This window comes from Phaseolus vulgaris, chromosome 7 (genome assembly GCF_051622355.1).
Source record: "Phaseolus vulgaris cultivar YP4 chromosome 7, ASM5162235v1, whole genome shotgun sequence".
Classification (NCBI taxonomy): domain Eukaryota; kingdom Viridiplantae; phylum Streptophyta; class Magnoliopsida; order Fabales; family Fabaceae; genus Phaseolus; species Phaseolus vulgaris.
This window is the reverse complement of record NC_143504.1, coordinates 45,525,623-45,551,137: the sequence shown is the minus strand read 5'-3', so window position 1 is coordinate 45,551,137 and position 25,515 is coordinate 45,525,623. Positions and strand designations below refer to the sequence as shown.

Sequence of the window (25,515 nt, the reverse complement as noted above, 5' to 3'; positions counted from 1 at the left end):
CAAGTTATTCCAGCTAAACTCCAACAAGTCCTTTTTAATATAAGAAACTCAAACCTGTCCACAGATTACCCTAAACATCAAATCAAAGATATCAGTACTACTCTAGATTACCGGATATTCATCTTTGCCCGTCAAACCCAACATGCAACTGATCTCCCTAGGCATGCAAACCACTCACATGCAAACAACTTACTCTAATTTATTTTTAATTGGATAGATATCCTCTATGTTTTGTTAGCTTCTCTACGGTAGGTTAAGATCTTGAAAAGGACGAATGATCAATTCAATCTTAGGGAGAAGGTAGAGAAATGGTTGTTTTTGTAAAATGATGTTGTAATAGTTAAGTTCTTCCATTTATTACCTTTTTAACTTAACTAATAAAATATTCATACTTCATCCTTTTAAAATTACTTCTACTCTTAAACATAATTTACTTGGTCCTGATAGTTGTTGTTTTTGTTTTTCATATCAAATAGATAATATATGTTTTATAGAGATTGATTTTAGTTATAATTATTTGTACAACAACTGGTCAATTCTTAGTCGAGTTAAAGGTTATGCAGCTTGTGAATATCAAGTTTAGTGTATCAACAATAAAAGTCGCAACTGGGAAATTCTATGCTGGCTGTTATGAGTTTGATTATAATCCCAAATGAAGAGGTGTCAAAACTTCTTAGGTGCCTAATCCTCATGAGAAAATAGACTGACACTGACTATAACCTTAAAAAGTCATATCATTTGTGATTTCAGATTTGTTGACAACATTAAAACCGTTTTGATCTGATACTAACTTAGCTTTAGAGATGAGTATAAAATAAAATTGTCTGTAGCTTGGTGTGTGGCTATAAGTAAATTAAGAACTAGTCAAAAATCTATTTTTCTTGTAATTAGTGTGCAGTGGGTCTCTTGTGAAATTTGTTAGATGAGATGGGAACTGTTCTCTCAGGAAGACAGACATTGATACCCGATAAATGGTTTTTTTCTTTTATCTAGAATAGTCTGATTCACGGCATTATCTAACTCTGACCTGTTGAATCTATTTAAATAAGAATAATAGCTTGCAGGTTGTTTATGCATTTATTATCATGTCTTTGGGTGAGATGAATTGTGTAATTGAGCATATCTTTCGATCAAGTTTTATGCTTCTTTTTCTTGTGAGGTATTAACGGACTTGTGGCTTTGCCATTAAAACTGCTAAATATCTCTTTTAATAAGTCAGGTCTGGGCCATTTGATTGCCAAAAATGAAGATGAATATGAAAAATTGGCTCTGAAGCTGGCCTCTGATGTTTCGGCACTACAAAAATTGAGAATGAGCCTGCGAGAGCTCATGTCTAAGTCCCCTCTTTGTGATGGTGCAAAATTTATCCGTGGATTAGAGTCAACATATAGACAAATGTGGCGCAGATATTGTAAAGGAGATGTTCCGGCTTTGAAATGCATGGAATTGTTGCAGCAACATGTTTCTACTAGTGATCCAACCAATAATAACGGTGAGTCAACAAGGAACGTAAACTTAAGTGAGGGGAGCCCTGGATCTGTCATGGCAAATGGATTCAGTTTGACACAACCTCTGAAGCCAAATGTTCACAGTTGTGAAGAAAATGGTGGGTCATTGAATCACAACAGCAAGCAAGGTATGGTGGGTTCAAGTTGAATTTCATCTGGGAGTCCGCTGTAGTGATTCTAGTTTGCTCAGCTGTATTACAATAATAGGTGCAGAATTAGGTTGGCAATTGGCGTGATGTATTTGTGTTGCTTCTGGAAGAGCTTTGCATCCACCACATCATGACAAAGGTTAAATTTTCATAGAATGACAATTTTTTTTACTGGGAAAGAAGTGTAAGCCACAGTTACAAAATCAATGTGTCCTCAACTGCTGTGGATACTCCCAGGGGCTGTGCTGCTATAAAATGGCATCCTTCAAATATCTGTAACACATTTCCCCCACCCCCCTCACTAATTACAATAGCCAGTTGAGAGTGTAAATTGTGTAATATTTATTTACTTTTTTGGGGGTCTGGATTTCATTTCTAGCATGGTAGTGTTGGTCAGATCCTGATGCACTGTACCTGTGTGAATGTAATTGGCTTTCATGAGAAAAGCAGGGGTGGATAATTTAAGAATTTTGTGGTCGCATTCGAAAACAAAAATGTGTGTTGATTATTAAGATAGGAATATGAAAGTTCAATTCTGAAGTGGTAAATATCAATTCAAATTAAGAATGAATTAAGGTACGTAAAATTTTACTCCTAGTTACCTTTACTGTTGAGTGAGTCTTGACTTAAATAACTTCTTTTCTTGTTCGATGCATAACAAGTTCAAAAGTTTTCATATTTTCTATAATCATTGAGTAACAATGACAACATCTTCATGCAAGAAAAGTGGAACAGGTAAACAAAAAATCTAATATCGCATCAATGCATAGGGATTAATGTTAAAGATTGACTGGACTTTATCAATTAATTATATGCTTTAAAAGATTAGACTGAATGGTTTGGTTGACTGATTGATTACTTAATTAATTAAAGAAAATGTTTGTCAAAGAAGGTGGTATTCCGATCCCTAACCTCTTCATTAAGCCATTGTTTAATTTCCATTGTTGTGAGAGCAATGTGGGCAGACTAATTCAACCATTATTACATTTGCAAAATTTATCGATGAAATCACTTCATGTACAAGAAAAATTTAAATGACATTTTTTACATGTTTAATCATTTTTACTATTGGATGAAGTTTATTGAGGGTTGTGAAATACGTCAGTCTTTCATTTGATAAATTTTACATCACTTTTTTAACTTTATAAATTTCAACTAATAACCATGAGAAAGAGTGTAGTATTATTTTTCCTAATAAATATAATCATTTTTCTAAGTCAACTAATAAAGAAGACAATAACTTAAATAAAGTTTTTTTGTTGTAACTTCCATAATTTTATAAATTATGTTAGATATCACCATCGGAACTTAACATCCTATTTATGGATTGAGACTTAGAAAGAAAAAAAAATGTCTCATATTTGTTGATCTAAAATTTTACAAAATTTATATTTCTTCTTCTAAAGTTCAAAAGTCTAAACTTCAAATAGGTTAGTGAAGTTTAATTTAAATTCAATTCAAAGCTAAATGCCCAACATTTTTTATAATCTAACCTCTCACTTTGTTTCTTTAGTATTCTAGTAAAAAGCCAAACCAACTCTATTTTTTATTTACACCACCCCATTAGTTGCATTTAAATTAATCTGCATACATCTTATATCCACAGAAAAACATACATATGATTCATTAATTAAAGCCTAGTCCTAATCCTAATCCTAATATAACTAAATTATCACCAACTTATATTTGAAAAAACAAAGAGGTCCTTATAACCACTTATAAAATTCAAAAGAACATTAAAAGTAAAATCTTAAACATTCATTCGAATAATACATTAGGAAATCAAAACAGCTTTTTAATAAAATAATTTCAATATTAAAATGTATTTTTTTTTATAATCGTTTAATAAGCTTTTTGAAAGACAAAGTAATGAACAAGAAAAGAAAGAAGATTAAGTATAATTTGTGGGTGTTTCTACTTGCTTCGGTACGTAAAGGTTTCATATATAACAACTTCACTAAGTTCATTAGGTAGCATCCCACTTATCCTAAATCTACCACTCTTAATTTCTCCCTCTATATATGTTACCTTCAATCATCACATTTTCATCATCCTCTCTCATCTATCCTCCTTACAACATAAACTAAGCTTCCTCTATATTCACCAAAGCCAAACATGTCAACCACCATTGATATCCCAGAATCAAGTAAAGTTGCTAAAGGAAAAGCTGTGGTGGTTGCACCACTAAGGCCAGGAGGATGGAAAAAAGGGGTGGCCATAATGGATTTCATTCTAAGGTTAGGTGCCATAGCAGCTGCTCTTGGTGCTGCTGCCACCATGGGAACAAGTGATCAGACACTCCCTTTCTTCACTCAGTTCTTTCAGTTTGAGGCTAGTTATGATAGCTTCACCACTTTCCAGTATGTGATGACCTTCAAAACCCTGCATCTTTTCTCTGCATTTTCATCACATCTATGTTAATTCACTGAAATCATAAATTTTATCCAATGCACAACACAATGCAGGTTTTTTGTTATTACTATGGCTTTAGTGGGTGGCTACCTGGTGCTATCTCTTCCTTTCTCTGTTGTTGCAATTGTTCGCCCCCATGCTGTTGGACCAAGGCTTTTCCTCATTATCTTGGACACTGTAAGCTCTTCAAAATATTCATAAATTCAGTTCTATTTCAATAATCTTCTCACCAATTCAACCATCTCTCAATACTATGGCTGAAATATATATTTATTCCTCATGATAACAAAATTGTTCAAGTATGATGTTTTGTACTGTTATTATCATCCATAAATATAAATGTACAGTGTCATACTAAAAATTTAATTTTTCAACAAGTTCAGTGTGTAAGCTTATTTACTAATGAGAGATTTTTTCCTTGGTATATGATTTCATTTAGTGAATAATTTCCTAGTTTTGGACTTGCTGATCCAACAGTATATGAATTGCAGGTGTTTCTGACTCTAGCCACTGCTAGTGCTGCTTCAGCTGCTGCCGTAGTTTACTTGGCACACAATGGTGATCAGGACACAAACTGGTTAGCCATATGCAACCAATTCGGAGACTTTTGTGCACAGACCAGTTCAGCTGTGGTGTCATCGTTCGTTGCTGTTGTTGTCTTCGTATTGTTGATTGTGATGTCTGCTTTCGCCATTGGGAAGCCTTGAAGATTAACCTGTGGGGGCTTAAGTTATATGAACTATTACAACTATATATAATATTGTGCATGTTCAATCTGTTTCCCAAGTTTTAATTCCTCGGCTTGTGGGGTTTTAATTTCCTTGAAGTTGTGATCTGCCAAATTCATTACCTGTGTACATTTGCTCATTCTAATGTTTCAAGTTTCAGCCACTTTGTTACGTCGAACTAGCTATTCTCTACTTAACTTTCTCTTTGCGGTTTTTTTCCTCAGCAATAACACCTTGTTCCATTTTTTTCTTGATGTGATCATATGAGAGTTAGAATATTAAAGATAACATGCAAGATTAGTTATAGGTAGTAGGTGTTAAAACTCTGACAAGGAAAATTGTAATTTTCACATCACACATCATGAAAAGTAGAGATATTATAAGGATAAAGACAAAATTGGTATATATAACGAGTTATTTAAAAAAAAAACAGATGACCTTGGAAGAAGAAGCTTGCACCAAGATAATGGTGAAAGCAAGTAAAACCTTAATTTTTTTTTATCAAAAAAAACCTTAATTTTTTTTTATCAGTAAAAATGAATGATAAATATGAGGTATTTCAGGGATACCTCAACCGGTATATATAATATCTACCTTGTGTTCAAAGGACAAACGTCTACTCTCAAGAAAAAGAGATCTTAGAAAAAATAACAGTCCTCGTACAAACCATTGACTCAAGACACCAATTAGAGAAAGAAAAAAAAACGCCTCGCGCTTTGGACACTACCCATGACTAGGCCTTCAACTCTGACATAGCAAAAATTTCGATGGGATCAATCCCGCCACTTATGAAAACCTTCCTGTTCCTGTGTTTTCACAATTCCCCAACCATTGCTATCCACACACCCCCTCATACCTGATTTACACTTTCTGTGACCCTGTTCATCCTAAAGCTTAAGAAGTGATTTTTTGTCTCCCTATGACCCGTCGCAACACTCCCCACCCATTCATAGCACTTAGCCCACACAAGCCAGGCAACTCTACACGTGCAAAAGAGGTGAGACGTAGTTTCCTCCTCCCCGCACAGGCTGCAGATATTGGTGGTAAACCCTAAACCTCCAAAACCCCTCTTATAGATCCCTCTCCACCCCTTGAGAGTCGTCCCTGAGGATTTTGTATGCAGATTTAATCGTGAACACAACTGTCTCTTTGTCTTTCCATACCCAAGAGTCCTCTTTGTCCACCTTTACTCTCTAATCCCCTAAAATATGCATTAGTGATGTTCTTGACTCCATTCCCATTTAAACAAGTTTCTTTTCCACTCGATCTTCCATGACTAACTTGAGTTTTCTGGCCTCTCCCTAATCTGTCATACAAAAGAGTCTTTGTTCAAACAGGTGGAATGAAGTCTCGAAAACAACTCCTTTAAGGTTGTATTGCCCGCCCATCTATCCTCCCAAAACCTGATCTCTCTCCCATTCCCTACCTCCCAAGAGAAGTTAGCCTCCAACTTGTCTCTCCATTCATCAAGAGACCAAACCTCCTTCAGATCCCTCCACCAAAAGAGAATCAGAGCATCTATTTCTTTTACTCTGTAGATCCCTCCAACCTCCATATTTTGAATCCACCACCTCTTTCCACAAACCATGCTTGTCATAACCTAACCGCCATATCCATTTTCCTAACAGAGCAATATTGAAACGCCTTATGTTGACCATTCCAAGCCCCCCTCCTCTTTTGGTGCGCACATCTTTTCCCACGATGCCCACACTATTTTTTCTACTGTCCGCACCCCAACCCCACAAGAATTTCCTCTGAAACCTAACAATTTCTTTCATCACCATAGCCAACATTTTGTACAGAGACAAGTAAAATAAGGGAAGAGAGGATAACACCGACTTAATTAGACAAAGTCTCCCAACCATCGAAATAAACTTGCCTTTCCATCTGTTTAATCTATTTCACACTCTTTCCACCACCTCTTCCCAAAAATTACTTCTTTTGTGACATCCACCTAAAAGCATGCCCAAATATTTAAACGGAGTTTTCATCGTAACACAATTCAAAAAAGCCGCAAAGCGTTGTAGCAAAAGGTTGTTGCATCCTATCCTCCAACACTACTCTTTTGGAAGTTGACCTTTAAACCTGACATTAACTCAAAGCAATTTAGAATGACCTTGATAACGAACACGCTTTGAGCACTCGTTTTACAAAAAAAACGTGTCATCCGCAAACTGAAGCATATTAACCTTGATGAGTTTGCCTCCGATCTCCACACTTTCTAATAATTCCTTTTCGACCGCCTTTCTTACCACCCCAGCTAAACCTTCTGCCACTATGAGGAAAAGAAATGGTGCTAAAGAGTCTCCTTGTCTCAACCCCTTCCTAGGCTTCAACTCCTGGGTAGGGCTCACATTCACTAGCACGGACACCGATGAGGACTCAAGACACACTCTAATCCAACCAATCCATCTCCCATAAAAGCCTAACGTCTCAAGCATATAGTACAGAAAACCCAGTCAACTGAGTCGTAGGCCTTCTCATAGTCAACCTTGAAGAAAATACAGTTGTTCTTTCTCCTCTTGATTTCTTTATGAACTTCATTTGCTACTAAGACGCTATCCATAATCCCCCTGCCTTCTAAAAACGTTGACTGCCTAGCGTTTATGACCTTGTGTAACACTTTCTTCAGTCACAGAGACAAGATCTTTGCCACAATTTTGTACAAACATCCAACGAAAGAAATAGGTCTGAATTCGTTCAAGCTTTGTGGATTTTCATCTTTAGGGATCAAAGATATAAAAAAGGCATTTGTTCCCCTTGGTCATATTCCTTCCTCCTCAAAATCATGAACCGCTCTTATGATGTCTGCCTTCATCTCTTCCCAACACAACTTAATGAAACCGAAGTTGCAGCCGTTAGGACCCAAACTTTTATCGCTGCCACAACTCCACACTGCTTGCTTTACTTCCTCTTCAGAGATCCTTCCTACCAGCAAGACGTTGTCTTCTTCTATAATCTTGTTAAACCCTACATTATCTAGCTTGACACTCTGACGAGCTTCTCCAAAGAACCTATCTTTGAAGTACTCTTTGACCTTGTCCTTCACCGCACCCTGCTCGTCGTACCACTGACCCTTGTCTCTCAACCTGTTCAAATCGTTCCTTACTCTTCATTTAATAGTTGAATGAAAGTACTTTGTATTCAAATCCCCTTGCTTCAGCCATTTGATGCGAGCCTTCTGCTGAAAGAGAGCCTTCTGAGTAAGGTTATTTCTTCTCTGCTCTGATAATAACCACTTCCTCTTTTCCCTTCCCACCTCATCGAACTCACTTTCATCATCTTTTGCACCCAACTTGTGTATTCTCTTATGAATATCCTCCCCCTGGTGAAAAACATTGCCAAAGACCTCTTTATTCCATACTTTTAGATTAGATTTCAACATCTTCAACTTCTCTTTGAAAACAAATATCACCTCCTTGAACCTCGTAACTAAGCCATTTGTTGCGAACAAACTCCCTGAATCTGCTGTCCTTATGCCAAACGTCTAAACTTCTGAACGGTTTTGGGCCCCAATCCATAGTAACCGTATTTAACACCAACGCACACTGATCTGACATCAATCTGTCTAACACCTGGTATTTGTTGTCCGACCACCTATCCAACCACTCCCCCGACACTAAAAATCGGTCAATTCTACTCTTTATCAAGTTGTTAGGTTTATATCACATATATATCTATTTACAAGCTTATGTAAGACTAGACTAAGGCCTAAATAACTTAATCTACTTAAGCTTATTAAGCTTATGTAATTTCGTTATGGAGAATATATGACTCATGTTTCTTTGGGTTTTTAAAAATCTATGCATACCCTTTTTATCAAATTTAAAACTAAAGAACATTTTATTAAATACATATTTATTTATTATAAGTTTGTCTTTTTTTTTTCTTTTTTACTACAAGAAAATTATTAAATAGAATTAATTTTAAAGAGAAAAATTATTATATTGACTAAATCATATATTATTTTATAGATTAAAAAATTACTATTGTATGAAGTAATTTCTATTATTAATAAAAATTTATAAACTAGATTTTAAGTTGATATATGATAATTACTAATGTTTTAGCAATCAATTTTAGAATATAAAATAGTTTGTAACTAAAACTTCGGTAGTTAATTAGATAATAATTTAGAAATTTTGATAAGTCATGTGAAGTGTCCATCTACTCCTTAATGATCGCAAGAGGAGTCGAGTGAAAGTTTCAAATTATCTCATGTGCACTTGAAAGTGTATGTCGTAGTTTAAAATGATATTTTAACTAAGAGTTCAAAAATTTTGTCCAAGCTCTCTCAAGTTTAAAACATGAAGTTCTATCTTCTCTCAAGCTTATCTAATGACGAAGAAACTACATACTTACATCTCTTGTAATCTTCTCTTCCAAAATTTCGAGTATTCCTTTTTATTAAATTTCTTACAATCTCTCTTATTTCTTCTTCTTTAATTTTTGTTGTCATGCTTAGTAAAATTATATAACTAAAGTTAACGTGTATACTATATTCCTAAACCAAACTTTTAACAAATGATATTCCTCGTATAATCAATTTTGATTGCATCTAATTCCAAGTTCTAAATAATAAAATAAGTATAATTAAAATATGCATAAAATAATATTTAAATACTAATAATATGGAAGTGTTGGTAACGAAAATGGGAGGAGAGAGATCTTGGCATCCTTGACCACCACAAAGAATAGAGAGTGTTGGCGAATTTGGTTTGGTTCACTGCTCAATTATAGCAATAAACAAAATTTGTATTTTCAACTTAAACTCACGTACGCACTTTCACATTTTTTTTTTCTTTCTCCATTTAAAACATCAATTATACAAAAGTCCACTCCTTGATCTCATCATGCCAATTTCATTTAACAAATCCATTTGACCAATCCCTACATATACCTTTACAGCCACACATTACCCTTTTCAATAAAAAAGCAAACAACTTCCAACATAGTTAGAGAATATTATTTCTCTCAAACCTAGCTCCACTTCATTAGTGGAAATGGTTTTCATAACAACTCCTCTCACCTTCATTCACCATTCTCTATATATAAGCTACTTCCATCCACCCATTTGCATCACTCTCAACTCTTCTATCTTCCAATTCAAATATCTCTCAAGTTTCAAACTAAAAAATGTCAACCACCGTGGATGTCCCAGAATCCAGCAATGTTGGTAAAGGAAAAGCAATTGCAGTTGCACCTCCAAGGCCAGGAGGAGGGTTGAAGAAAGGGGCAGCTATAATGGACTTCATTCTAAGATTGGGTGCCGTAGCAGCATCTCTTGGTGCTGCAGCCACTATGGGAACAAGTGATCAAACACTCCCTTTCTTCACTCAGTTCTTTCAGTTTGAAGCTAGCTATGATAGCTTCACTACTTTTCAGTATGTAACCACCCAACTATTTATGCCTTTCCTTAACATGCATATTTATATTCACACTAATGCTTACCAAAATGCAGGTTTTTTGTCATTACAATGGCACTCGTGGCTGGGTATCTTGTCCTGTCACTACCTTTCTCAATAGTCGCCATCATACGCCTTCATGTAGCTGGACCAAGGCTTTTCCTCATCACCCTAGACACAGTAATTATGATCCATAATTAGAAACTACGATTCTGAGAAACATTTTATAAATAACAAATTTTACTACTTATAGTATTAGTTATTGTGTAAGTGCATGGAAATCAATCAAGAACTCATATTAAATCAACTTTTGTTATGAACCACTGGTGTTGATAGGTTGATATAGCAGTAAGAGAATGAGCTAAAATGAAAATAGGTTTTAACTTTAGTGTAGCTATATTAGAAAAGTGGAATTATGACAAGAACAAGTCTTTTAGTGTTTAAATGTTTGATGATTTGAATAAAAGTTACATTGAATTGTTTGTTTATGGGATGCAGGTGTTTCTGACCTTGGCCACGGCTAGTGGTGCTTCAGCAGCTGCAATCGTTTACTTGGCACACAACGGCAATCAAGACGCGAACTGGCTAGCCATCTGCAATCAGTTTGGAGATTTTTGTGCGCAAACGAGTGGAGCTGTGGTCTCATCGTTGGTTGCTGTGGTTATCCTTCTGCTGCTGGTTATTATGTCTGCTTTGGCGCTTAGAAGACGTTAAAAATGATTAAGATTTAATCGTGGTTATTGGTGTAATGTTTGGTTTATTATTGCTGAACTATTCTTCTTTTCTTCTGCTTGAGTTTAATTTCCTTTCATGATATGATGTGTAACCTCATTATTTGGAATGATTTCTAATGTCAAAAGTTTCACCTTTATTTGAGAATTCTTTCTCTATCTCCTCTACCACATTCGATGTGAATTGTTTTTCATTCTAATCCTAGTCGAATGCACCTGTTTCATGCCCTCTATAATCTTTGTTAATACTTTTTTTTTATAAAAAAATAAAAATAAAAATAAAGCAAGGAAACATATTATTGATAATTCAATGTTGAAAGTTACATTTTTTTTCCCTTCAATGCCAAATAACAAAATAAAATTATAATTGCATAAATTTTAAAATAAAGTATCAAATATACTAAGAATACTTTGATAGTTTAAAATAGGGATGGGGCATATATACACAAACGCATTTTTATGAGTATTATCTATATTCATGCTTAGTCAACTATTAGTATTAAGATGTTTAGATAATACTGGTGTATACAAATTTATTCACGATTTCTATATTTGATTGAAAAATTTGTCGATGTCACTTAAAATTCATCAATATCACAAGTAAATTAGCAATGGTTCAAAATTTAAATGCAATTTGAGCGTACGTATAGTTATGTAAATAAATCTGTCACTAATAATGACATTTTTCATAAATAATTTATGTAGGTAAATTATCAATAAAATTATATGCATGTAATATTTTTTCGACAGTACCTATGGAGATACTTCAATATAATACTACATATGGATGTTTCGATACACTACAAGAAAACAAGGATATAGAGTGGGCCAGTGAGTTGGACGCAGGTTGCGTGGGCCAAGCCCACACAAATTGGGTCATATGTAATGCAAATTTGATGTTAGATACAGGCAAGACTCGAACCCAGGTGCAAGAGTCAAATCCAGGTCCTCCCAGTGTCAAAGAAGCTTTAACTACTACACCAAACAAATTCTTTTGTCATAATATGATTTTTATTATACTTATTATTATTATTAATGTGGGGCACATGAAACATGCGTGGGTCGCGGCCGACGCAAGCCGACGCATATGCGTGGGCCGCCGCCGATGCAAACTGAATTTAAAAAAAAAAAAATTAAATTCATAAGTGTGTCCGTTTTGTGTCGAATGTTATTTTGCGTGGATTTTGCGCCATTTTAGTTGACGATATTAGCGTCCGTTGCTGGCCCACGCACTCTGCGACAACGACGCTTCTCACTCTTTTCTAGGCACTCTACAACCGGGAACCACACCCTATGACGGCAACGCACTCGCGACAGCAACGCACCCACGACGACAACGCATCCCGTGACGACAACTTACCTGCGACAGCAATGAACCTGCAATGACAACGCACCCTACAACGGAAACGCACTCTGTCACAATGACGCTTCTTACTCTCATCAAGGCACTCTACAACCGAGAACCGCACCTTACGACAGCAATGCACCTACGACGACAACGAACCCGCAATGACAACGCACCCTGCGACGGAAACCCACTCTGTGACAATGACCATTCTTACTCTAATCAAGGCACTCTATAACTGGGAACTGCATCCTACGAAGACACCCTGCGATGGAAACACATCCTACGACAACGCAGCTTGCGACGACAACGCACCATGCGACGGCAACGCACCATGCGACAGCAATGCACCCTGCGATGCCAGCGCACCCGCAACGGCAACGCACACGCGATGGAAACGCATGTTATAAAACGAATCCTACAACGACAACACACACTGCCTCGACAACGCACCCGCGACGGAGTCGAACTTGCAAGGATTACACACCCTGCGACGGGAACGCACTCTCTGACGAGAATGCACATTGTGACAATGACGCTTCTCGACGCACCTGCGACGACAACACACCCTACGACGACAATGCAATATACAATGCCAACGCACCCTGCGATGGCAAAATACCCTGCGACAACAACGCACCTTGCAATGACAACGCACCTTGCAACGACAACGCATCCTGCAACTGCAATGCACCCGTGACGACAACGCACTCTGCGACAATGACGCTTCTCGACGCACCCGAACGCAACGCACCCTATGAAGACAACGCATCCTGCGACGGTATCGCATTCTGCGTCGACAACGCATCCTGCGACGGTATCGCATCCTGCAATGGCAACGCACCCTGCTTTGGCAACGCACCCACAATGGCAACGCACCCGCGACAGCACCGCACCCGCGATGGCAACGCTTCTGTGACGGCCTTGCACCCGCGGTGGCCACGCACCCTCGACGACAACACACCTTATGTCGACAATGGATCTTGCGACGGCAATGCACACTGTGATGACAACGCACCCTGCAACGGGAACGCATTCTACGACAATGACGTTTCTCACTCTCATCAAGGCACTCTACAACCGGGAACCACACCCTACAACAGTAATGAACCAGCGACGGGAACAAACCCGCAATGAAAACGCACCGTGCGACGAAAACGCACTCTGTGACAATACGCTTCTCACTCTCATCAAGGCACTCTAACACCGGGAACCGCACCCTACAATGACACCCTGTGATGGAAACGCATCCTGCGACGACATTGCACCTTGTGACGGCAACGCACCTTGCTAGGCAACGCAACCTACGACGGCAACGCACCCGCGATGGAAACGCATGTTATGACGGCAACGCATCCTGCAACCGCAACACAACCTACGATGACAACGCTCCCTTGCCACGACAACACATCTTGTGACAACCATGCACCAGTGACAACAACTCATCCCGCAACGTCAACGCACTCGCGTCAGAACCGAACCTGCGACGACTACACACCCTGTGACGGGAACGCACTTTGCGATTATGACGTTTCTCGATGCACCTGCGACGACAAAGCACCCTATGACGACAATGCATCCTGCGACGACAGTACACCCTACGACGACAGCATACCCTGCGATGGCACCGCACCCTGCGACAACAACGCACCTTGCGACGATAACGCATCCTGCCACAGCAACACACCCGCGACGACAACGCACTCTGCGACAATGACGTTTCTCGACACACCCTATGAAGACAACACATCCTGCAACGACAACGCATCCTGCGATAGAAACGCACCCTGCGTCGGCAACGCACTCGCGACGACAATGCACCCGCATCGGCAACGCACCCTTTGGACCTGTGGTGGCTACGCACCTGCGACGGCAATGCACTCTGCGATAATGACGCTTCTCATTCTCACCAAGTTATCGACGCACCCGATACACCAACGCATCTCATGAAGACAATGCATCCTGCGACGGCAACGCATTTTGCGACAACCAGGCATTTTGCGACAGCAACGCACCCTGCGACAACAATGCACCTTGCAACAACAACGCATCCTACAACAGCAACGCACCCGCGACGATAACGTAACATGTGACGGCAACGAAGTCTACGACAATGATGTTTGTCGACGCACCCGCGACGCAACGCACCCTTTGATGACAACATATCCTGGAACGGTATCACAATCTGCGACGACAACGCATCATGCGACAACAACACACCCTACGTCGGCAACGCACTCGCGACAACAATGCACCCGCGAAGACAATGCACCTTGCGACAAGAACGCACTCTGCGATAATGACGCTTCTGACTCTCATCAAGTTCTCGACGCACCGAATACACCAACGCACCTCATGAAGACAATGCATTTTGCGACAACAACGTATCCTACGATGACAACGCATTTTGCAACAACAACGCACCCTGCGACCGTAACGCACCCTGAGACAACAACGCACCTTGCGACGACAACGCATCCTCCAACAGCAACGCATCCGCGACGACAACGCAACATGTAACGGCAACGCACTCTACGACAATGACGTTTGTCGACGCACCCGTGACGCAACACACCCTTTGACGACAACATATCCTCCAACGGTATCACATCCTGCGACGACAAAGCATCATGCGACAACAACACGCCCTATGTCGGCAACGCACTCGCGACAACAACGCACTTTGCGACATGAACGCACTCTGCGATAATGACGCTTCTGACTCTCATCAAGTTCTCGACGCACTCGATACACCAACGCACCTCATGAAGACAATGCATCCTTCGACGGCAACGCATTTTGCGACAACAACGCATCATGTGACGACAACGCATCATGTGACAGCAACACACCCTACGTCTGCAACGCACTCTGCGACAACAAAGAACCCGTGACGGCAACGCACCCGCGAAGACTACGCACGTTGCGATAGGAACACACTCTGCGATAATGACGCTTCACACTCTCATCAAGTTCTCGACGCACCCGATACACTAACCCACCTCATGAAGACAATGCATCCTGCGACGGCAACACATTTTGCGACAACAACGCATCCTGCGACGACAACGCATTTTGCGACAGCAACGCACCCTGCGATGACAACGCATCCTACAACAGCAACGCACCCGCGACGACAACGCAACATGTGACGACAACACACTCTACGACAATGATGTTTGTCGACGCACCCGCGACGCAACGCACCCTTTGACGACAACATATCCTGCAACGGTATCACATCCTGCGACGAAAACGCATCATGTGACAGCAACACACGCTACGTCTGCAACGCACTCACGACAACAAAGCACCCGTGACGGCAACGCACCCGCGAAGACTACGCACGTTGCGATAGGAACGCACTCTGCGATAATGACGCTTCTCACTCTCATCAAGTTCTCGACGCACCCGATACACCAACCCACCTCATGAAGACAATACATCCTGCGACGGCAACACATTTTGCGACAACAACGCATTCTGCGACGACAACGCATTTTGCGACAGCAACGCATCCTGCGACAACAATGCACCTTGCGATGACAACGCATCCTACAACAGCAACGCACTCGCGACGACAACGCATCCTACAGCAGCAACACACCCGCGACGACAACGCACTTTACGACAATGACGTTTGTCGACGCACCCGCGAAGCAACGCACCCTTTGACGACAAGATATCCTGCAACGGTATCACATCCTGCGACGACAACGCATCCTGCAACAACAACACACCCTACGTCGGCAACGCACTCGCGACAACAACACACCTGCGACGGCAACGCACCCGCGAAGACAACGCACCTTGCGACAGAAACGCACTCTGCGATAATGACACTTCTCACTCTCATCAAGTTCTCGACGCACCCGCGACGACAATGCTCCTTATGACGACAACGCATCCTGCGATGACAACTTACCCTACGACAATGCACCCTGGGACGACAACCGACCCTGTGACGACAACGCACCCTCGACGGGAACGCACTCTGTGACAATGACGCTTCTCACTCTTATCAAGGCACTCTACAACCGGGAACCGCACCCTACGACGATACCCTGCGATGGTAACATTTGATGGCGACGCATCCTGCGACGACAACGCACTCTATGACGGGAACGCACTCTGCGATGATGACGCTTCTCTACTTTAAAGGAGGCCAACCTCTTTAAGCTTTTCATCGTAAGTTTCAATTCGTGCTCCATTCTCGCTTTTTGTCTTTTATTTTTGTGTTTGCTCATCGAAGCTTCACAACTTTACTCACTGTGTATCTTTCCTATCTTAAAAATCCTAGATTCTATTATCATGTTGTATTTCCAAAAAATACTCTTGGTGGAAAGTTAGTTCTTAATGAGAACTAATGTATTTTTTAATTCTTAAGGAGAACTAATGTATTTTTTAATTCCAATCGTGGTCTGAGGCTTTGATGCATATATGGTTGTTGTTGTGAGTGATGTTTTAACCACGAGTGCAGAGCTTGTTGAAGTTGTATTAAGAGCATCTTGAACTAAATTAAGTAGGTTATTCTTTGGGATTATGTCCTGCAAATGTTAGTTGACCAAGGTTATTTTGATAAGATTTTCCGTGATGTCTAATGAAGTAAGCAAAAAAGAGATAACAAGAGAGTTGTTTGTATCCACTGCATGATTGTTGTAATTGGATTGGCTCTTGATGGGAAAATTTACCGAAACTTTTATGTAACCAAATTAATGACATGTCAAATTTGTGAGGAGGTTGGGACAATCATTGCACATAGAAGCTATTGTGTTGTAAGTTGTGTGGCTGTAAGTTTTGAAGGTAATTCTGGTAAAACAACAAGCAATTGCATTATTAATAAAGGGATATTAATTTGAGGTCTTCATTTTATTTGTCTGGTTTGATCAAGTTTCATTAACTTGTGAATATCTGTATGCACTGTATATGATCATTGTTGTTGGTTTAGTTAGGCCTTAGGCTTGCAAGCTCAAACACAAATCCAAATTTTTTTCAAACTTTGAAATCGTGCAAACTACCTAATTGTGTAGATTTTTGTGTATCTAATTACATTTCAATGGTATTATTAAGGTGGTTTTTCTATTTAGAACTTCTGCAACTCCCTAGAGATATTGTGATTTGTGTAGTATAGTATAATGCTATTTGGAGCAACAAAAGATTCAGTACCTATAACTGGTTTAGTTGCTGCCCCTTTATTGAGACTGATGCTTTTAGAACCTTAGAAAGACTTTTTTTTTTCAGACAAGGCATGCTTTAATTAGTAGAAACTAGAATCCAAATATGTGGGATTGGGATCAATACCTCAGCCTCTACAAAACCAAATGCATGGAACCTGTAGAGCGGAAGAGCTAACTTTATATTTACACCCAGATTTTATTTACTCTGCATTCTTCTCTTTGTAGTATTAGTACTCAGTGAGGTATGCAATTTCGTGTGCACTTTGTTAATGACACTAATCTTTTAGTTAAACCAAAATTTTGTTTACTCTGAAAATTAATCTTATGTTGTTAATGTATTTGGCAAATTGCTTTTTTTTTTTCCTCTTTGTTGTGAACACTTCTTTCCTCAATGAGGTGTATCTTTACAATCTCTCTTGGTTAAGGGATTTATAACCCTTCTAGGCTAGGGTTATTTCGTGTGCACCTGGTTCATGATGCTTGATCCATGTTACAAAAGTTGTGGGAGCCCAAAATAAGTTTCTACTTTTGTAAATTTAGTGATAATATTAAAATGATTAGATTAGTTTCATAATATTGTATTGTGACACTTTTTCATCAGGATATTTCAAGCTTTAATTTTTCTTGTTTAAACCTCAAATCGAAGAGAAAGTACACTGAGAAATTAAAATAAATTGGACTATCTTACCTCTTCACACTGTTCAACCTCAGCCTAGTTTTTCTTCCCTCTGCTAGTGGCCCAATACTATTTCCCAACTTAAAAAAGACAGTAATCGAACTTCTCCATCTACCAATAATATCTCTTTCATAAGGGCTAAAATTTTTTCAATGGAAATAATGGTTTTTAGAAGTCTTATATTTATTCATAGGCTTTATATATGAAACTGTTTTCTTGAATGTCTACGTAGCTAGTAGAAAATATGTGTATTAATATGTGTGTGGTAGGTAAGTAAATAAGTTGAATTCTTTTAGTCCAAGACTAGCATCGGTGGGGCTGCAAGTTTCTCTCGTTCTTCAGGCGAAATAAAGGTTAGACATTTTTTATTTTAGTCATTGTATGTTCATAGTTTAGGGAATATTTTATTGTTCTCAAATAAATTAAGCAATGACAGATTATAAGATTTTCTTTTATAGTTGAATGATGCATTGTGTTATACGACAAATTATGGATATTTGTCAAAATCGAAGTTGGATGTATGATTGATTAATGTATGATAGAAGGGGATATAAAGATGCATTTTTAAAAGGAATAGGTGAATTTGTGTCCTATGCATGTGAAGAAACAAATTTTTCAAAGGAAAAAATAAGGTGTCCTTGTTTTATGTGCAAAAATCTAAAGTTTTTTTTTTTTTTTTTGAAGAAGTTAAAGTTCATGTTTATAAGAAAGGATTCATTCTTGAATATCGGTATTAGAAATGTCATGGAGAAAGTGACCCAAACATATGCGTACATACTAGTCCTGAGATTTTCAATACATAGGAAGGACACCTCAATAGATCTGAGAGCACGGTTTATGATGTTGTTGGTCTAGAGCATGAAATAGATCATGATCAAGAGATGAATGACTCTCCAAGTATGAATGAGACTCCAAACATAGAAGCCCAAAAGTTTTATGAACTATTAGATGCATCCCAAAAACCATTATGGCCCAGATGTAATAATCACACTAAATTATCTTTTGCTGTTAGATTTTTGACAATTAATTCATAAGGGAACTTGTCTAGAAGAACTTGTGATCAAACATTAGCCCTTATGAAAGAGACACATCCTATTGTTAATCATTATAGTGGTACTACGATTGTTCCTTCTAATGATCCAATTTCCTTCATGTACATACTTATATTGAAATTAGTTTTAGACGCAACAGGAGATCAATATTTCAAATGAGTTGATTTTTACATTTGATAAAAAAATAAAAAAAATAAAAAAATAAAAAAATAAATTTTATAATAAATTATATTATTTAAAGACCAATATAGTGACCATTTTTTTTGTTATTTATATATTTGGTCACTAAATGAGTTTCTATATATTTTGGTCACTAAATTGGTTTCAATGAAATTGGTTGTTAATTTAGTTTATATGTAATTGGTCACTAAATTAGTTTCTATATATTTGGTAACTAAGTTGGTTTTTATTTAATGATAATTAAATTGGTTTCTAAATTAGAATATAAATTGGTATCTAAAATTAACGATCATGTTAGTTTCTAATTAAGTTAATGACTAATTTTATCATTTTAGATTTAGTTTCTAAGCAACCTTTCTTGTAATGATTTACCATGTTTTATAAAAAAAATCAAATATTGAATCTCACCATTCATTCACGAATAATTTTATTATTGAGTTTATTATAGGATTTTGTTATGAAGTCAACACAAGACCAACAAGTAAAAAATATAACTAATTTGGTCAAAAATGAATGATGGCCCATAGAAGCCAATAAAATATTACACTATATTACTGAGTGTGAATTTTGAATTTTGTTATGATCTTGGTTAGTAAGGGAAAATAATGTAACCATAGCAAGAACCCAATATATTATGCTAAGAAAATAAAATGAACAAAGCAATGAATGATGACACAAAATGAGAAATGAAATGGAACATGCTAAGGTGGTGAGTACTTTATCAAGTCTACACAATCGTAAGTCTTGTTAAGACTTAAAGGCTTTTTTGACACTAACGTGATCATAAAAATGAAAAAAAAATAATCACGAAGAAAATATGTTAAATAATATAAAAATGTAAAAATATAGTAGAAATTTTCCCCCATGATAAAAATATCTTGAAGAGGAATAGGTTGCAATAAATTGTTTGGTTACTAAAATAAGGATAACCTAGGATAGAATAGTTAATCCTAGATGTCAATGTGTAAAATTAAGCTTCATACCTCCATCAATATTAGATGGATACGCCTCCTTATACTATAAAAGGAGATTATACATGCCTTATAAACTAACTTAGTAATTTTAAAAAGTTTTTTTTTCTTAGGTAAGAGTGTTATTTGCTTAATTGACTTATTGAACTTGTTCAAAATGAATTCTAGAATTATGTTAAGAGGTAGACAATGATCATATGAAACCATTTATTAAGGTAACACTTTATGAAAGATATGTAAATGATAAATTTGGACTTGAATTTATACCAAACAAAGAACCAAAAGGTTTTAAAAAAAATTAAAAAACGATATTCTCATGTTACTTGTTCATATTGTATGAAAAATGGACATATAGTTAACAAGTATTATTTCAAAAAAGTTAGAGCAGCTAAAGGAATTTTGCTTGGTTTCCTAAATGAAAGGTATGACACTCACCTAAGATGTTTATATTAGGTAGCATAGGACTTTACTTATTTTTTTTCCGGAGTGAATCTAGAGTTTCATTTATGAAAAATAAAGTTTTTTTATAAAAATAAGATAAAAAAAAAGTCAAGTTATATGTATTCTTTGATGATAATAAATGTATAAATGTTTTGAATGAATGTAAAGTCTATGTAGAAGAGGATACACTCCTCGAATATACCACGTGTCACTTCGGGAATGTATTAATTGAAAGATATTTTGGGTAAGATTTTTAATATTTGAATTTTGTTTTTCTGAACGAATTTGTTTGTGGGGCTGCAATGTATACAACTTTCTGTGATAGTAATCCCCAATAGATAAGAATGTATATATCATAAAACTCATAATTGGTGCAGTACATATATCATGACAACCAAGCAACTGCTTTTTCCGACCTCAATTATCAAAGTGTTCAGGATTACGTTGTCTTGTGACCTTGAGTGCTACCATTTTGTTTTTTGTTTCACGTGTACCCTTTTCATTATTGCCTTATTTTAACAGATAAATGGACTTCATGCACCTCAAACGCCACGCTGGATGATTCTGTACTGAGGGACAAAAACGCAAAGTTCATTTTTATGTAAGTTGTTACCTCAAAATTAAGTCAGTGCAAATATAATTTGAAAAAATTATATGAATTAAATTTAAAAAGTCTAATTTCATTTAATTCAAATAAATCTAGATTTTAGGTCCAACTTATTTTACTGCATCTAAATTATATCTAAATTAAATTTTGAAGACCGGAATCTAGTGATTTTTATATATCATCTTATATGAACACTTTTTATATTATCATTGCTCAACATTTAATTTTTATTTGTGTTTTATAATTGTCCAAAATTATTTTAAAACAATATATATTGCAAAAACGAAAAAACAGAGAGTGTGTGCATAAATGAAAAATAGGGTGTGTGCAGAAATGGAAAATAGATTGTGTGAGAAAACCCTAGCGATTTTTCAGAGTCGTTGGAGGAGATTGTGGAAGTGCAGCGGATACTGGATCTATTCCAAGTTTGACGCGCATTGTTGCCCTCTACATCTAGGAAGTGGCCGCACGTCCAGGGAAGGTTCATGCCCTTCACTCTCGCTGTGTTCCTTCTTCTCTGCGGTCTTCCCCTCTCTTCCGGCAGTTGCTCCATTTCTTGCGGCTAGTCAATGGAACGTGCCACGATTTCAATTGTGAAGATGCAACAAATCCTTGGTTCCTCTCCCTATATAAAGAGGGTTTCGTTCTCATTTTCACACATCACTGCTCTTCATCTTCCTCATAACACTCACCGGGCACTCCTCTCTTTCTCTCTCTTCATTTATTCTTTTCTTTTATTATAAATATTTTTTTGGATTCTGATCATCAGAAATTTCTGGGAAGTTCCTGTTGTATCCTGGGAGACTTGCGCAAGACACTGCGAATAAGTCCTTACGGACAATAATCACTCACGTTTCGGGAAATCAATTTTGTTCGTGTTTTAAAGTCTGCTTTACTACAATCGTAAGGACTTATGGCTGACAATGCGAACAACAAAAACTACTCTTCTCTAGAAATGTCAAACGTTGTTTCTGAAACGCAAACCATATTTTGCGAAACCACTTCCAGAAGTCTAAAAAATTGAAGTCTTCACCAGTCAGAATTTCCGACGCTGGCAAGAACGCGTGTCCACCCTATTGGACATGTACGAAGTCGCTTTTGCACTTTTGATACTTGGATCCATGCAAACAAGGTATGTCAACACACTTTACTTAGTGCGTTACCTAACGATCTCTTCGATGTTTATTGCTCTTACAAGGAAGCAAAAGATATTTGGGATTCCCTTATCCTCAAATACACTGCCAAAGATGTCGTCAGACAAAGGTTCGTGATCGGAAACTACTACCGCTGGGAGATGATTGAAGACAAAGACATCAAAATCCAGATAAACGAATACCACAAGCTACTTGAAGATATCAAAGCCAAAATCATAGCCTTGTCGGATGAATTAGTGTCGGAACTCTTGATCGAAAAGCTTTTGCAATCTTGGACTGATTACAAACAACAATTGAAGCACAAACACAAACAAATCTCACTATCAAATTTGATTACCCACATCATCATTGAAGACACAAACAGGAAGGAGTGTGCTGCTACAAAGGCCAAAACTTTGTCTGTCAAAGCAAACGTGGTAGAAGACAAACCAACTCCAAAAAGGTACGAACAAAAAATATGATAACAAAAAGAAATATAATAATAAATTCTCTCGTCCCAATGGAACTAACCCCACTTTCAAGAAAAAGGGTATCTGTGGAAAGCCAGATCATCATGCACCTCAGTGCAGACATAGGGCCAAAAACGACTATCCTCCTAAGGCAAATCTAGCCAAAGGGGAAAATACCATTATGACAGTCGTTTCACAAGTAAATCTTGTGACAAATGTGAACAAATGAGTGGTAGACTTTGAAGCTACCAGACACGTCTATGCAAACAAAAATGTGTTTACCTCCTACACAAGTGTGTGAGATAGAGAATAAGAAGTTTATCACGGTGACTCCAGGACAACTCTTGTCCTAGGAAAAGGAAAGGTTTTTCTAAAGCTCACATATGGTAAAACTCTGGCTTTGAGTGATATGCTACATGTAACATAAATTTAATTTAATTTGATCTCTGTAGCATTGATAAGCAAAGCTGAGGCTAAAGTGTCATTTGAATATGACAAGATTGTTACGACAAAAAAAAATGTTTTTGTGGGAAAGGGATATTGTGATCAATGTCTTTTTGTATTGAACATTTCTGAAGTTATTAATGAATTTGAATCTTTTGCTTATATTGTTGATTCGTATGATATATGACATGCTAGATTAGGACATGTGAATTATTCGTATGTTATGAAATTGCAACGATTAGGATAAATCAACATGCATGACAAACAAAATAGTAAATGTGATATATGCGTAGAATCTAAAATAACGAATAAAACATGTCATTATGTAGAACGTCAAACTGAACTTCTTGGTTTAGTTCATACCAATCTTGCAGATTTAAAACAAACCATGTCTAGAGGTGGTAAAAATTATTTTGTAACATTTATAGATGATTTTTCTTGATACACCAAAGTGTATTTAATTAAACATAAGGATGAAGCTTTTGACATGTTCTTAACTTATAAAGCGTAAGTAGAAAATCATTTAAATAAAAAAATTAGATCAAATAAAGGGGGTGAATATGTTTTATTTAATGATTATTGCGTTAAAGAAGGTATTATTCATGAAGTAACCTCACCGTATTCACCTAAATCTATTTGAGTAGTTGAAAGGAAAAATAAGCTCTTAAAGAAATGATGAATGCCATGCTTATTACTTTTAATGCTTATGATAATATGTGGGGTGAATCTCTGCTTACCGCGTGTTTTTTTGCAAAATAGGATACCATATAAGAAAACTGGTAAAACCCTATGAGTTGTGGAAAGGTTATCAACCATTAATACTTAAGAGTGTGGGGGTGTTTAGCTAAAGTGATGTTACCTGATCCTAAGAAAAGGAAAATAGGTTCTAAAACATCTGATTTCATGTTCTTAGGATATGGAGAACTTAGTGCTGCCTATAGGTTTCTAGTTCTTAATAATGATATAATTGAACGTAACACTATAGTAGATACGAAAAATGTTGAGTTCTTTGAACATATACTTCCTCTAAAGAGTAGTGGTACATCTGAACAACCTATAGATAATGCTAATGATGTCAAGAATGAGGATGTTAGAAGAAGTAAAAGACAGAGAAAGGAAACCTCATTTGGAGATGACTTTTACACTTATCTAGTTGAAAATGATCCAATAAGTTTTTTAGAAGCTAATAGTACTCCTAATGTTAAACATTGGAATAAGGCCATTAAAACTGAGCTTGATTCAATTAAGAAAAATAATACGTGGACCCTTAGTAGATTTGCCTAAAGGAGAAAAATTCATTGGTTGTAAGTGGATCTTTAAGAAGAAGTACCATCCTGATGGATCCATAGAGAAATATAAGGTAAGATTAGTTGCTAAAGGTTTTACTAAAAAACATAACATAGATTACTTTGTTACTTTTGCCCCTGTTACTAGGATTTCCTCTATCTGTGCGTTGCTAGCCTTAGTATCTATCCATAAGTTAGTAATTCACCAAATGGATGTTAAAACGGCCTGAAGAATGTTAGTAATTCACCAAATGGTGAACTAGAAGAGAAAATTCATTTGACTCAACCTGAAGGATGTGTAGTTCCAGGTCAAAAGGAAAAAATATGCAAACTTTTAAAATCTCTATATGGTTTGAGACAAGCACCAAAATAAATGGCATGAAAAACTTGATAATGTTTTACTATGTGAAGGTTTTTCTACCAATGATGCTGATAAATGTGTGTATTCCAAATCTGAAAATGGTGAATGTGTCATTATATGTTTGTATGTGGATGACATGCTAATTTTTAGTGCATGCAATGATATTGTTTATAAAACAAAATTGTTTCTTGGATCTAAGTTTGAGATGAAAGACATGGGTGAAGCAAGTGTGATTCTAATAATTAAAATTATAAGGAAGGGAGATAGTATATTACTATCCCAAGAAAAATATACTGAGAAACTTCTTAAGAAGTTTGGTTACTATGACTTTAAGTCAGTGAACACCCCTTATGATGCTAACTCTAAATTAAAGAAGAACATAGGAGAATTTATTTCTCAAACTCAGTATGCCTAGATAATTGGGAGCTTATTCCATTTA

General features: G+C 37.1%; 4 protein-coding genes across 7 annotated transcripts in view; 3 read left to right on the top strand and 1 right to left on the bottom strand.

Moving 5' to 3' along the window:
• Nucleotides 1–2,205, top strand: part of LOC137828939 (putative UDP-N-acetylglucosamine--peptide N-acetylglucosaminyltransferase SPINDLY) — a 31,974-nt gene extending 29,769 nt beyond the window's left edge. For all 4 annotated transcript variants that reach the window (XR_016522981.1, XM_068635705.2, XM_068635706.2 and 1 more), the window contains one exon: nucleotides 1,220–2,205. Coding sequence is in view for 3 of the 4 variants with exons in the window: in XM_068635705.2 (XP_068491806.1) it covers nucleotides 1,220–1,656 (437 nt within the window). In the remaining variant the exon portion in view is untranslated. The remainder of the gene's footprint in view (nucleotides 1–1,219) is intronic.
• A 1,502-nt stretch (nucleotides 2,206–3,707) lies between these two features.
• Nucleotides 3,708–4,968, top strand: LOC137828938 (casparian strip membrane protein 2). Its single transcript, XM_068635703.2, has 3 exons — nucleotides 3,708–4,017; nucleotides 4,123–4,246; nucleotides 4,561–4,968. The coding sequence occupies exons 1-3, from the start codon at nucleotides 3,773–3,775 to the stop codon at nucleotides 4,774–4,776; spliced, it is 585 nt and encodes a 194-aa protein (XP_068491804.1). The 5' UTR covers nucleotides 3,708–3,772; the 3' UTR covers nucleotides 4,777–4,968.
• Nucleotides 4,969–7,561: 2,593 nt separating this feature from the next.
• LOC137829316 (uncharacterized) lies at nucleotides 7,562–8,318 on the bottom strand. The gene is made up of 3 exons (XM_068636123.1): nucleotides 8,223–8,318; nucleotides 7,935–8,122; nucleotides 7,562–7,886 (listed from the first exon to the last, which is right to left on the bottom strand). Exons 1-3 carry the CDS (start codon nucleotides 8,316–8,318, stop codon nucleotides 7,562–7,564), a joined length of 609 nt encoding a protein of 202 aa, XP_068492224.1.
• Nucleotides 8,319–9,865: 1,547 nt separating this feature from the next.
• Nucleotides 9,866–11,081, top strand: LOC137828936 (casparian strip membrane protein 1). Its single transcript, XM_068635702.2, has 3 exons — nucleotides 9,866–10,181; nucleotides 10,259–10,382; nucleotides 10,701–11,081. Exons 1-3 carry the CDS (start codon nucleotides 9,934–9,936, stop codon nucleotides 10,914–10,916), a joined length of 588 nt encoding a protein of 195 aa, XP_068491803.1. The 5' UTR covers nucleotides 9,866–9,933; the 3' UTR covers nucleotides 10,917–11,081.
• The last annotated feature ends 14,434 nt before the right edge of the window (nucleotides 11,082–25,515 follow it).